The 13,225-nt window shown below is 53.9% G+C and overlaps 1 protein-coding gene across 1 annotated transcript in view; it reads right to left on the reverse strand.

Annotated features, from left to right (window-relative positions):
• LOC146829869 (uncharacterized) overlaps positions 1-13,225 on the reverse strand; it is a 344,867-nt gene that overhangs the window by 235,765 nt on the left and 95,877 nt on the right. Inside the window, exon 2 of the mRNA XM_085608536.1 lies at positions 9,466-9,579. Coding sequence (XP_085464662.1) covers positions 9,466-9,559 — 94 coding nt within the window. The 5' untranslated portion in view covers positions 9,560-9,579. The remainder of the gene's footprint in view (positions 1-9,465; positions 9,580-13,225) is intronic.

Genomic DNA, 13,225 nt, shown 5'->3' on the forward strand with positions numbered 1-13,225 from the left:
CAGCAGGCAGAGGCCCAGGCCGCAGGCGACCAGACGGGGACGCACCGGGTCTATTGGGAGAATGACCTTCTGTACAGCGAACAGAAGTCGGTGGAGCTAGGGTCCAGCCGAGTGCTGGTGGTACCCCTACGCTTCCGAGACCTCCTCCTGGGCTTGGCCCACGACGTCCCCCTCGCAGGCCACTTGGGTCAGGACAAAACATACAGTCGCCTCGTGACTCACTTCTACTGGCCCAGAATGAGAGCGGATGTAGAAGCCCACTGCAAGTCCTGCCCCACGTGCCAGGCCAGTGGGAAGAGTGGAGGAAAGAGCAAGGCTCCCCTCCAGCCCTTCCCTGTCATCAGTACCCCTTTTGAGCGGGTCGGGATCGACATTGTAGGACCTCTGGACCCCCCAACTTCCCAGGGGCACCGGTTCATCCTCGTCCTGGTGGACCATGCCACTCGTTACCCTGAGGCCATCCCCCTGCGCACCGTCACGGCCCCCGTGGTGGGCCGGGCGCTGATGGGGATCTTCTCCCGCATGGGTTTTCCCCGCGAGGTCGTGAGCGATCGCGGTACCAACTTTATCTCCTGATACATGAGGTCCTTATGGCAACAGTGCGGGGTGTCCTACAAGTTCACCACCTCGTACCACCCCCAAGGAAACGGCCTGGTAGAGCGGTTTAACCGGACTCTGAAGGGGATGATCGCGGGCCTGGAAGAGCCCCTCCGGCGTAAGTGGGACCTCCTGCTCCCCTGCCTCCTATTCGCATACCGAGAAGTTCCCCAGAAATCCTTGGGTTTCAGCCCCTTCGAGCTACTCTACGGGCACCCCGTCAGGGGGCCCCTCAGCCTGGTCAAAGAAGAGTGGGAGGCGGCGCCCCGGGGCACCCCCCGAGACGTGTTCCGTTACGTCCTGACCCTCCGCAATCAGACTAGGAGGTTCCGGGAAATGGCAGAGGCCAATCTGGAGGCGAGTTAGGAGGAGATGAAGCGCTGGTACGACCAGAATGCCGCGCTAGTCGAGTTTCAGCCGGGCCAGCTGGAGTGGGTCATGGCCCCCGTGAAACCCTGCGCCCTCCAGGATAAATGGACCGGGCCCTTCAAAGTAGTTGAGCGAAAGAGCCCGGTCACGTACTTGGTAGACGTCCAGTCACCCCGGGACCCCCTCCGGGTCCTCCACGGGAACCGCCTCAAGCCCCACTTTGTGCGGACAGAGCTGAGCCTCAAACTGGCCACTAACGACGGGTCCGAAGAAGAGTCGGATCCTCTCCCCGATCTTCTATGCACCAAGGAGAAGGACGGCTCCGTAGAAGGAGTGAACCTCTCCCCGTCTCTCACTCCCCAGCAACGTGAGGATTGCCGCCAGCTCCTAGGGCAGTTTCCGGACCTTTTCTCCCTGGTCCCCAAGGTCACCGACTGGTGTGTCCATGATGTGGATACCGGGGACAGCCCACCAGTGAGACACCGAGCCTACCAAGTCCCCGATCGTTTCCGGTCCTGTATCCAAGCCGAAGTCTCGAAAATGTTGACCCTAGGCGTGATCGAACCCTCAGACAGCCCCTGGGCCAGCCCCGTGGTCCTGGTCCCAAAAGCAGCCGCCCCCGGGGTCGCCCCGGAACTCCGCTTTTGCGTGGACTACCGGGGACTCAATGAGGTCACCCGAGCCGATGCCCACCCCATTCCCCGAGCCGACGAGCTCATTGACCGGCTCGGAGCTGCACGGTTCCTCAGCACCTTTGATCTCACCTGCGGCTACTGGCAAATTGCGCTCACAGAGGGAGCCAAGGAGCGGTCCGCCTTCTCCACCCCAGATGGGCACTATCGCTTTCGCGTAATGCCCTTCGGGATGAAAAATGCCCCGGCCACCTTCCAGCGACTGGTAAATAGAGTCCTGGCCGGGCTGGAAAAATTCAGCGCTGCATATCTCGACGATATCGCAGTTTTTAGTTTAGAATGGAGCGAGCACCTCCAACACCTCCGGAGGGTGCTAACCGCCCTACGCCAGGCGGGCCTCACCGTGAAAGCCAGCAAATGCCAGATTGGGCAAGGTTCGGTAACCTACCTGGGGCACCAGGTCGGAAGCGGGCAGGTCGCCCCTCTACAGCCCAAAATCGACACCATCCTAGCCTGGGAACCTCCCACTACCCAAACAGAGGTCGGAGCCTTTCTGGGCCTCACGGGCTACTATCGGAGATTCATCCGGAATTACGGCAGCCTGGTCGGTCCCCTCACGGGGCTCACGTCCAAGAAGCAGCCCAAGAAGGTACAATGGTCCCCTGCCTGCCAAGAGGCGTTCAATGCCCTGAAAACGGCCATGTGTACGGCCCCCGTCCTCCAGGCCCCCGACTACTCCAAAGAGTTTGTGGTACAAACTGATGCCTCCGAGCATGGCATCGGGCCGTCCTCTCCCAAGTAAATGACCAGGGTCTGGACCAGCCTGTGGCCTTCCTCAGCCGAAGGCTGTTGCCCCGGGAACAGAGATGGAGTACCATCGAGCGCGAGGCGTTCGCAGTAATCTGGGCCCTCAAGAAACTACGCCCTTACCTGTTCGGCACCCATTTCAGGGTCCAGACCGACCATCGCCCCTTGCGATGGCTCATGCAGATGCGAGGAGAAAACCCCAAGCTTCTGCGGTGGTCAATCTCCCTCCAGGGGATGGATTTCACTGTGGAACATCGCCCTGGTACGGACCACGCCAACGCCGATGGCCTCTCCCGATTCTTCCGCCTCAGCGAAGAGAACCCCCAAGAAGATGGGTAGTTCTCTCCGGCTTTCAGCTGGGGGGGACGCGTGTTAGACCCGGCCCTCGTAACATAGTCAGACCTGACCCCTGCACCTCACACCAGCCCGAGCCCCTGGCCTGGCCGATCCTTCCCACCAGAACACACACACCCGACCCGGACTTCCCCCGTCCGTAGGCCTTCCTCCTTCGGCCACCCCGGGCCCGCGTGCCCACTTCATGCACCAAGATGGCCGCCCGGCCCCAGCACGACCCTAGCCTACAGGCGCCACTCCGGCTGGAGGACATCGCGCTCCCCTTGGGATGAGAGAGGGAGGAGCAGTTTCATCACACCTCTGCGCTTCCCTGGGAAGGTGGGTTTCGATCGACCCGCCGGCCTCCCCGAGGGCTGGCTCCACGCCTGCTGGGTGTCTGGGGCTCCTCCCGACCCGGCCCTGAAAGGATCGAAGGACAATAGCAGGAAACCCCCAACAAGCGACCCCCAGGTGACAAGACCCCTGCCTGCACAGACTCCGGACATCAAAGAGGAGTCGCCCTATAACAAGGGGTGCCCTGGGACTGTCGGGCAGATTCGCCTTGGAAACACCTGAGCCCTGCTGAGTGACTCGCGGCTCCCTGAAGATCGTAAGACCTCCGAACTTGTGCTTGAGCCCTGCTGAGTGACTCGCGGCTCCCTGAAGATCGTAAGACCTCCGAACTTGTGCTTGAGCCCTGCTGAGTGACTCGCGGCTCCCTGAAGATCGTAAGACCTCCGAACTTGTGCTTGAGCCCTGCTGAGTGACTCGCGGCTCCCTGAAGATCGTAAGACCTCCGAACTTGTGCTTGAGCCCTGCTGAGTGACTCACGGCTCCCTGAAGATCGTAAGACCTCCGAACTTGTACTCGAGCCTGCTGAGTATCTCGCAGTGCCCCCAGACTCCCTTGGTCCCGCCGGACCCCACGACGACAAGCGTAACCCCCAGCTCGAGGATTGTGAGCTGTGCGCCGGATACGCTCCTGCATTTGATCCATTCCCCCAAAGACTGTCCCGCTACCTCCTAACCCCCCTCCAAGACTTTGTGAGCCCGCGCTCCACTTGTATATATATTGCCTTGCTGATTATAAAGATCTTACCACTCTGATCTGATAAAGATTTGCTCTTAAGAACTCTCGGTGTGGTGTCGCTTCGTCGTGTGGTGCCGAGTGTACGATCCTAGATACGAGATTCCTCCCCTGAGGAGTCTCCCGCCAGTGCCCGGCTACGATACCTCGAGGGTTGGTCTCAGGACAGTCAGGGCCCCCTCCGGGCCCCTCTGAGGTCGCCTTCTAACAGGTTGAGGTGCTAATGGTCATGGAGGCCCACGCCACGAGGCCGGGCCCCACAATGACCTGTCTGCCGCTGCTCCTGTGGGTTACATCTGACCTGTTCATCTCTCAAGGCTTCCACATCTTCTTCCAAGTTGGCTCTTGACCAACACTGAGAGACAAGGAACCTTGTTTTCGATGCATCACAAAATAACTAAGCCTGGGCAGAGTTCGCAGAGTGCCGCTATGTGGAACTCCGCGAAGTGCAGAAAAAAACTCTGCTGCGCTACGAGGATGTCCGTGAGCAGCAGAGTGCGTTAGATAAATGCTGTTCGCGGTAATATTCAGTGGCAGGTGCTTGTATGCACTGTGCAATCATCGCGAATGCCACCATGCACAGCTCAAGTGGGCGCTGCTTCCTTTCTGCTGCTCAAGTAGATTTTTATTCGAGCGGTAGCTTTCTCAACGCGAGCGGGTGGTTTCTAAACACGAGCGGTCACAAGCATACACGACTACTCGTAGTGAGAAATCTGACCGCCTACTTTGAGAAATATCACCGGGAGGTTGATTTTCCATGCTCACTGTTAGACCTGGCACCATTGGCGTGGGTCTTCCTTCCATTTTTTGCTGTTGCCTCATCTGTTTTTGCTGGTTATAAATGCTTTGGGCACTGTGTCACTGCTGTTCAGTGCCACAGTGCAAGTGCTCCCTATGGTAAATTGATGTATGGATTAGTGACTCCATGATTGGTTTACTTGTCAGACCCTAGCACAGTGCACTGAGTGCGCCCAGGGCTTGTAACCAATGCTGCTGGTGGGCTTGCAGCACTGATTGTGCCACCCACCGGAGCAGCCTGTAAAGTGTGTCTCAGGTCTGCCATAGCAGAGCCTGAGTGCAGTCTGGTACTGCCATGCTGACTGGGCAAGTGCACCCACTTGCCAGTCCCTAAACCTTCCCTTTTATACATATTAGTCACCCCTATGGTAGGCCCAAGGGCAGGGTGCATTGTGGTAAAAGGTAGGACATGCCCTGATGTGTGTGGCATGTCCTGATAGTGAATTACAGCCATTTTCGTTTTTCAAAATTGCAAGGCTACCTGTTCTCCATAGGCCAGAATGGGCAGTTTGATTATTACATTTTATAATCCTAAACTGACTCAGGGAACATGGTAGAATTCGAATTTAGTATGCCTGAACTCAGAATGATAAAATACATGTTTTAGTAAAGTTGGTTTTAACACTCTGTGTTTGAAAATGCCACTTTTAGAAAGTAAATAACATATAGATATGAAGATGCACTCCTTCCCTTAAATAGTTACATAATTTCATCCAGTGCCAATTTCATTGTAATGTGTGCAGACAGTGGCTGTGAACCGTCCCATCTCACAGCTTATGTAAAGTCAAACAAAGGGTGCAACACTTGTGCACCCGACTGTTGCACTGCCAATATTGGAAATGAATCCATTAAGTAAACCAAACGTAATCCATTTTTCACTTATTTTCAAAATCCTCTTTATATATATCCATTGTTTCTTCACTTTCCCTGCTTAATAAATCATCACGGAGACAGCAATGTTGCCTTTGAATTCTTTATTCACCAATTTCCAATGCCTCCTGCCGCCAATCCAGGCTTTTCACAGCGACACGTTAGGTCAACAACGCTTCCAAGAAATGAACTCATTCAATCACCCAATGCATTTCGAGCCATATGGCTCTTCTTCAGGGGTTCACTAACACTAATAGAAACACGACTCAAGTGGCTGCATTATTGCTATCGTGTTACATTCAACTAACTGCTTACTCACCCTTTGCCTCCACCCTCAACATCATTCCCCGCCCCAACCTCAACATAACCAACATGTTAGTGCTCAAACCGAAACAACGTGCCCATCCTACAGTATCCGCCCCACTCACTATACCACATGTTACCACGATAACTTCGCCCCACGTCCCTTTCCAACCCGCCATTGCCTGTACCCCACTCCAAGATTGCAAGTCTCAACACTTTACCTCTTAAACGCCATAACCGGCATTCTTATCCACTCTACTTGCAGGTCGTCAATCGGATGTTCTCCACCTCTACCGTTATAATGAGAGGTGCTCTCCCACGTGTACCCACTCACTCTTACCGATTCGATCATTCATCCTAACCCCGTGACCTTTTCCTCCTATGACCGTGCTCCTAATGAAAACAACTGTATAACTGCACTCAAACTCCCACAATGCCCTCACCTAACGTCCTGCTAGCTGGACTGAACTGAAAAACAGCTGCACTCCCTTCCCCTGCAAACCCACTTGTGCTGAATCATAAAACTTCATTTCGCATCGTAATCTAGCAATAAATCATTATAATCAGAAGTTCAAAAGTTCGTTCAATAAAACACACGTGGGTAAAGTGTTGAGACGTGCATTTTGGAGTGGGTGTGGGGTCACATCGGTAAATGGCAAGTTTAGCAGGGATTGGTCTTAACAGCACGAGCACTTTTTACACACAGTAATAGTTTTATGTTAGGATGGGGCGGATACTGTAGGATGGGCACGTTGTTTCGGTTTGAGCACTAACATGTTGGTTATGATGAGGTTGGGGCAGGGAATGATGTTGAGGGTGGAGGCAAAGGGTGAGTAAGCAGTTAGTTGAATGTAACATGGTAGCAATAATGCAGCCATTTGAGTCGTGTTTGGGGGTTGGCCTGCAGTGGTTGCTTCATTACCAAAGAGAGGAGAAAAGGACTCACTGTGCTTTATATCAACTTGAAGAAGAACCTCCAAAGGCTTGAACTAGAGTTTGCCTCCTGCCTGAAGTCTCAGGGATACAAGACTTCACCAACCAGCTCCCCCCTGAATTCCCTTGCTGGGAATTGAAGTGCCTGCTGTTGTGCAGGGCCTTCTGAGAGACTGCATGTCGCTGGGAGCGCGATGCAGCAACGAGAAGCGTGTTGCCGCCGCAGCCGCTGTCATCGCATCGCTGAGGAAGCGAGCCGCCGCTGCCATCATCGCATCGCCGAAGCACGGCGCATCGCCGGAGAAGCGGGACGCTGCCACAGAGGTGATCGTTGCATCACCGGAGAAGCGCGTCGCAGGGCCTGTCGCGACTCCAAAGATCATCGAGTCGCCGCACGGCCGACGGGCGTGTTGCATCACACCAACGTTGTTGCATCACAACCAAGACGCCATTTTGTCGCATCGCACCGGAGAAGAGTATCGCATCGAGGTGCCAGCATGTCGCATCGCACCGGAGAGCAGTAAGAAACCGACGCATCAACTCCCCACACAGTAAGGAAGTGAGCATCAACTCCCCTGCGCAGCAGTAAGGAACCAACGCATCCACTCCCCTGCGTGTAAGGAACAAACGCATCACCTTCCCTGCAACCCTTTTGTTTTCTTTGCGCTACGCATCTAAGGTACATTGAGAGTAAAGTGTCGCATTTACAATTTGAGAGAAATGAACAATTTTATAACATTTGAGGGACAATTTTTGCGTACATTATTGTGGATTTTTGTCGTTTGGTCTTGTGTTAAGTCTATATAAAAATACTTATTTTTATAATACAACCTGTGTGGTGTCCATTTGTAGTGTTGTCACTGTTTTACTGTATGTGTTTACAAATGCTTTACACACTGCCTCTGAGATAAGCCTGCCTGCTCGTGCCAAGCTACCAAAGGGGTGAGCAGGGGTTATTTTAGGAGTGTAGCCCCTTACCCTGACTAGATGCAAGGGTCCCTATTTGTCACCTATGCCAACTAGAGACCCCCAGATCTAACACTCACCAATTTGATGTTGACGATAACGAACAAGGTAAAATCTCACCGGGAGGTGAATTTTCTTCACTCATGCTCGCCAACTTGATGTTGACGAGCGCGAGCGAGGACAAAAACTCCACTCAGCTATGCATAGCGTAGTATTTTGGAAACTCTGCAAGCTCCACGTAACGCAGAGTGTGGAAAACTCAGCAAACTCCGCAAACAGGGCAGAGTTCACCGCCCAGACTTAGAAATAAACTTTTGTTTAATTGAAGAACAGATTCCCTGGATTCATGTATACTGTTCTTAAGGGAATTACCAGGTGTATGCCATTTGCAGGGAAAGTAACACATTTTATATTTCAGGGGATGGTGCTGGAATATTTTGATGAGAATATCTTCTCAAATAAATGTTGTGTCCCAGATACAAAATGAAAAAGCAATCGTCCCATTAGAGTAAAAATAGAAAATCTATACAGAAGGGCTATTTTTAAAAATGATACCTTTGTTAGAATAGAAATTGTTTACGCTTATGCAGTGCTATATGTAAGTTAGCATTCGCTGCGCCATTTTCTATTTGGGCATCATAATAGGCTGTTTGAAACTGATCTAGTTCAATTGAGAGAAAAGCTCTCTTGTGAGTTTCGATTCTTCACTTCTGTTTTGTTTTAGTAAAAAGCACACTGTTTATGTTGGCACATAGCTTTCTCGTATGGATGAGGCCTTCTCCCCCTTGTCTGCTGGCGGGCTCCGGAGGGAAGGACCTTGGACTATGTTACTTTGTGTAAGATATGAGTGCTGAAACAGTTTTTCCTGTATTTGTTTACCCAACTGCACCTGCTTGGAAAATTCCACTGTGGGCATATTTTCGCCCGGATACTAAATGTACATAATGTACCTTTAATGCTTGTTGATTTCAGTTCCCGCTGAAGCACTCTCAGCGACTGGGCAGGTGGGGCTCCGCTCTGAGTGTATATGAATAAAAAGTTATTGGTATAAATTCTCTACTGTCTGACCGACTCTTCGTTTAGTACGGACGGCTGAGAGGTGGTCATTAGTGATCCGGGTGGCCCTAAACGGGTCACTTCCTTCACCTAGGACACAATGTTCATGGCAGATGATATTTCTGTAGACAATATTCTGACATACAACCACATCACTGTTTCTAAATGTCTTGATGGATATTATGGGCTGATTTGGAGGTTGCTGAAGAGGGTAGTCCATCGTAACAGCAACAGGGTGCCCTCTCTGCCAACATGAAGGTTTGCCCACGTGAATTACAGTCAGGTCAACTCTAAGAATGTCAGCAACAGAGCATACTCCAGGTAAGTAGCTCACATACGCCTCTGACCGCCTGCTGGAGTAAGGGCCACAGGAGCTGAGGCCGTTCCACTGCCCGCACGTTTTAGAGTGGTTGGTCGAATGGCCCGTTTTTACTATTCTTTACCGCTGTGAAAAACCTGTCAGTAAAACCTTTTCAGCAACCCCGACATTATAGTGGAAATGCTCCAGGGGCAGCCACCCAGGTGCTCTACACAAGCTTTGTTGGAGATGAAGCACACGAGATGATAACAAGGGGCATCGCGGATTGAAACGGGGGTGGCATTGGGGGCCCACCTGTGCAGGGCGTACTAGGTGCAACACTCGATGAAGGCCCAGCAGAGGCTGCCTGAAGAAGGGCATAAACCACAGATGGCCTTGTCAGGCCTTCTCACTCACCTAAATTAGCAATATCACCATCAACTTCATGTACACCATCATCATCTTCATCCAAAGGGTCTCCAAAGCGACGCTGTCCTTCTCCACGATTCATCCTCGTAGTGAACCCGGAGGCTGCAAAGTAACAGAAAGTGAACTTGTTTTGAAAGCCCTTGTAGATCGATGCTCCTTATTTTATCATCCTGGAAGATCTAATGTGTTTTCTTGTGTAGGAGACTTGTGCTGCTCGTCAACAGAGTGATAGACTCTTGTGGTCTGCTGGGGTCCTCCCACAGTAGTCGAGATGGACTGTCATCCCCATGAGCCACCCTTGATGCTACTAATGGTGTGTGACAGCTGCCTGAGCCCAAGCAGGGAGCCTGCCTCCTACCTCTCATTGACAAATACTCAAATAATGTCATGACAGGGCCTCGTCACTCCCCTGATTGTATGTGATGTGTGCACTAGTGTTGGAAAGGCGTTCGCCAGAGGGGGGTTCGATGCCCGTCTTGCCCACCCCTTTGACCCACCTCTCCCACGTAGGCCGAGCTAGGCGCGCACACCCTGATATACACTACGAACAGAGTGACACCACACGTATTCTTTGTAGGACGATAGGTCTTTTTTATCGATGATTTTCAAGGGATCTTTATGATCCAAGATGCAAGTAGTACAGCAGTGGCACGAAGTACCACAAATCGGTCGTGGGGAATGGGGGTAGCGGGACAGTCTTTCAAGATAGTGTCTCTGCGAAATACCCTGCGGATAGCTCACAATCCTCGAGCTGGAGGGTGTCGATTCTCTGGGCGATCTCTTACCGAGTCGTCCTCAAGGGGAGCGCCGCGAGTCTCTCAGCAGGCACAGGTGGTCGGAGTTCGGGAGCCGCGATTCCGTCAGCAAGGCTCAGATGGTTCAATAGCTGGGGGCCGCCAGTCACTCAGCAGGCCCAGGTGGTTCAGTGCTCGGGAGCCGCGACCTCGTCAGCAGGGCTCAGATGGTTCAATAGCTGGGGGCCGCGAGTCACTCAGCAGGCCCAGGTGGTTCAGTGCTCGGGAGCCGCGACCTCGTCAGCAGGGCTCAGATGGTTCAATAGCAAGAGGCCGCGAGTCACTCAGCAGGCCCAGGTGACTTCAGCGTTCAGGAGCCGGCCGCGACAGCGTCAGCAGGCTCGGATGGTTCCAGGTCTTCTCTGCCTTCGTTTCTCCGGCACCCCTTGTTATACTCCGCTTGCTCTTTGAAGTCCGGGGTCCTCGCAGAGGGGGGACTGGGGTGACGGAGGGGGTTCGGCGGGATTTCCTGCCGCTCACTTCTTTGGTCTTTTCAGGTGGGTCTGGGAGGGTCCCCAGACGCTCGGCAGGGGAGGCGCCTGCTCCCCAGGGGCCTGGTGGCTGATCGAGTCTTCCCGGGGAAGGCGACCCGAGGTGTGACTGGGCTGGCGCCTTTGGGTCTGGCTCGAGGGTTCCCGCTCCCTCGGTCGGACATGCGTGGTAGGGTGTCGAGTCTGTCAGGGCTCTGGCCGGCCCTCGGATCTGGGTGGCTGGGGCGGCCGGAGTCGGAGATGTCGTGTCTTGAGGGTGGTTGCAGGTTGGCTGGATGATTGGGAGGGCAACGCCGTGAGGCCGGTCTCACAACTAGGTTTTACTTGGGTCACCTGTGAGGTGGGGGTACGTATGTCAGGGTACCCCACTGTATAAAGCTCCTAAAGATGTGAGGAGCTTCAAAGCACTATGGTAGTCAGAATGAACTATTTATTCTTTCCCTGTTTCACATCTAGTGCTACATCTCAGACTTCCCCCTCTTCCATTCAGACTGCCCCTGCCCCTTCAGACAGCCGCTCCCCCTTTAAAACTGCCCCCTCTCCCTTTCAGACAGCCCATCCCCTTTCAAAGTGCCCCATCTACCTTTCAGGCTGCCTCTCCCCCTTTCAGACTGCTCCCTCTTCCTTTCAGATTGGGCCCTCCCCCTTTCAGACTGCCTCTCTCCCTTACATACTGCCCCTTACCACTTTCAGAAGGACCATCCCCCTTTCAGAGTGCCCCCTTTCCGCTTCAGTCTGCCCCTTACCCCTTTCAGTCTGCCCCTCTCCCTTTCAGACTGCCCCCTACCCCTTTCAGACTGCCCCTCCCCTTCACACTGCCCTTCAGACTGTCTCCTTTCCCTTTCAGACTGCCCCTCCCCTTTCAGACTGCCCATCTCCCTCTCAGACTGCCACTCGCCTTTCAGACTGCCCCTCCCCCTTTCAGACTGACCCTCCACCTTTCAGACATCCCTCTCTCCCCTTCAGTCTACCCTCTCTCCCCTTCAGTCTGCCCCCTCTCCCCTTCAGTCTGCCCCTCTCCCTTTCAGGCTGCCCCCTCCCCTTTTAGACAGCCCTCTCCCTTTCAGACTGCCCCTACCCCTTTCAGAATGACCCTCCCCTTTCACAGTGCCCCGTCTCCCCTTCAGTCTGCCCCTTTCAGTCTGCCCCTCTCCCTTTCAGACTGCCCCAAACCTTTTCAGACTGCCCCTCTCCCCTTCAGTCTGCTCCTCTCCCTTTCAGTCTGCCCCTCTCCCTTTCAGTCTGCCCTCTCCCTTTCAGACCTTCCCTTTCCCTTTCAGGCTGCCCCCTCCCCTTTCAGACAGCCCCTTCCCCTTTCAGTCTGCCCCTCTCCCTTTCAGACTGCCCCCTTCCCCTTTCAGACTGTCTCTACCCCTTTCACACTGCCTCGCTCCACTTCAAGATTCCCCTCTCTCTTTCAGTCTACCCCCTTCTTTTCAGACCTCCCCTTTCCCTTTCAGGCTGCTCCTCCCCTTTCAGACAGCCCATACCATTTCAAACTGCCCCTCTCCCTTTCAGGCTGCCCCTCCCCCTTTCAGACTGCCCCTCCCCCTTTCAGACTGCCCCTCTCCATCTCAGACTGCCACTCCCCCTTTCAGACTGCCCCTCCCCTTTTCAGACTGCCCCTCTCCCTCTCAGACTATCACTCCTCCTTTTGGACTGCCCCTCTCCCTTTTTAGAATGCCCCTACCCCTTTCAAACTGACCCACTCCCTTTTAGACTGCCCCCTCTCCCCTTCAGTCTGTCCCCTACCCCTCTCCCTTTCAGAATGCCCCATACACCTTTCAGACTTTCCCTCCCCCTTAAAGACTGCCCCCTCTCCCATTCAGTCTGCCCCATACCCCTTTCAGACTGCCCCCTCCCCTTTCAGACAGCCCCTACCCTTTCAAACGGACCCCACTCCTTTTCAGAATGCCCCCTTCCCTTTCAGAATGCCCCATACCCCTTTCAGACTACCCCTACCCCTTTCAGACTGCCCCCTCTCCCATTCTGTCGAGCCCCTACCCCTTTCAGACTGCCTCCTACTCCTTTCAGATTGCCCCCTCTCCTCTTCAGTCGGTCCCTCTACCTTTCAGGCTGCCCCATCCCCTTTCAGACAGCCTGCCCCTTTCAAACTGCCCCTCCCGTTTCAGACAGCCACTCCCTGTTAGACGGACCGGGAGGGTCGGCCGAGGACAAGGGGAGAGGTCTCCGGGGAGAGCCGTCTCCAGCGATCGTACAGATAAATAACTTCCCCCCCCCACAGACAGACACCACACAAGGAGAAGATTTAGCGTTCTTTATAGGCAATTTCTTACGGTACGATGGAAGGTACAAGGAGGTCTGGACTCAGGGGTCCCCTCGATTCAAGTCTCTCAAGATGGGGAAAGGGGGTAGCGGGACAGTCTGGTTACCGGTCTGGTAGTTGAGGTGGTATGGTGGATAGCTCACAATCCTCGAGCTCGGTGTTCTAGCTGGGACGGG

The sequence above is a fragment of the Triturus cristatus genome, chromosome 5_2 (genome assembly GCF_964204655.1).
Source record: "Triturus cristatus chromosome 5_2, aTriCri1.1, whole genome shotgun sequence".
Taxonomy (NCBI): Eukaryota; Metazoa; Chordata; class Amphibia; order Caudata; family Salamandridae; genus Triturus; species Triturus cristatus.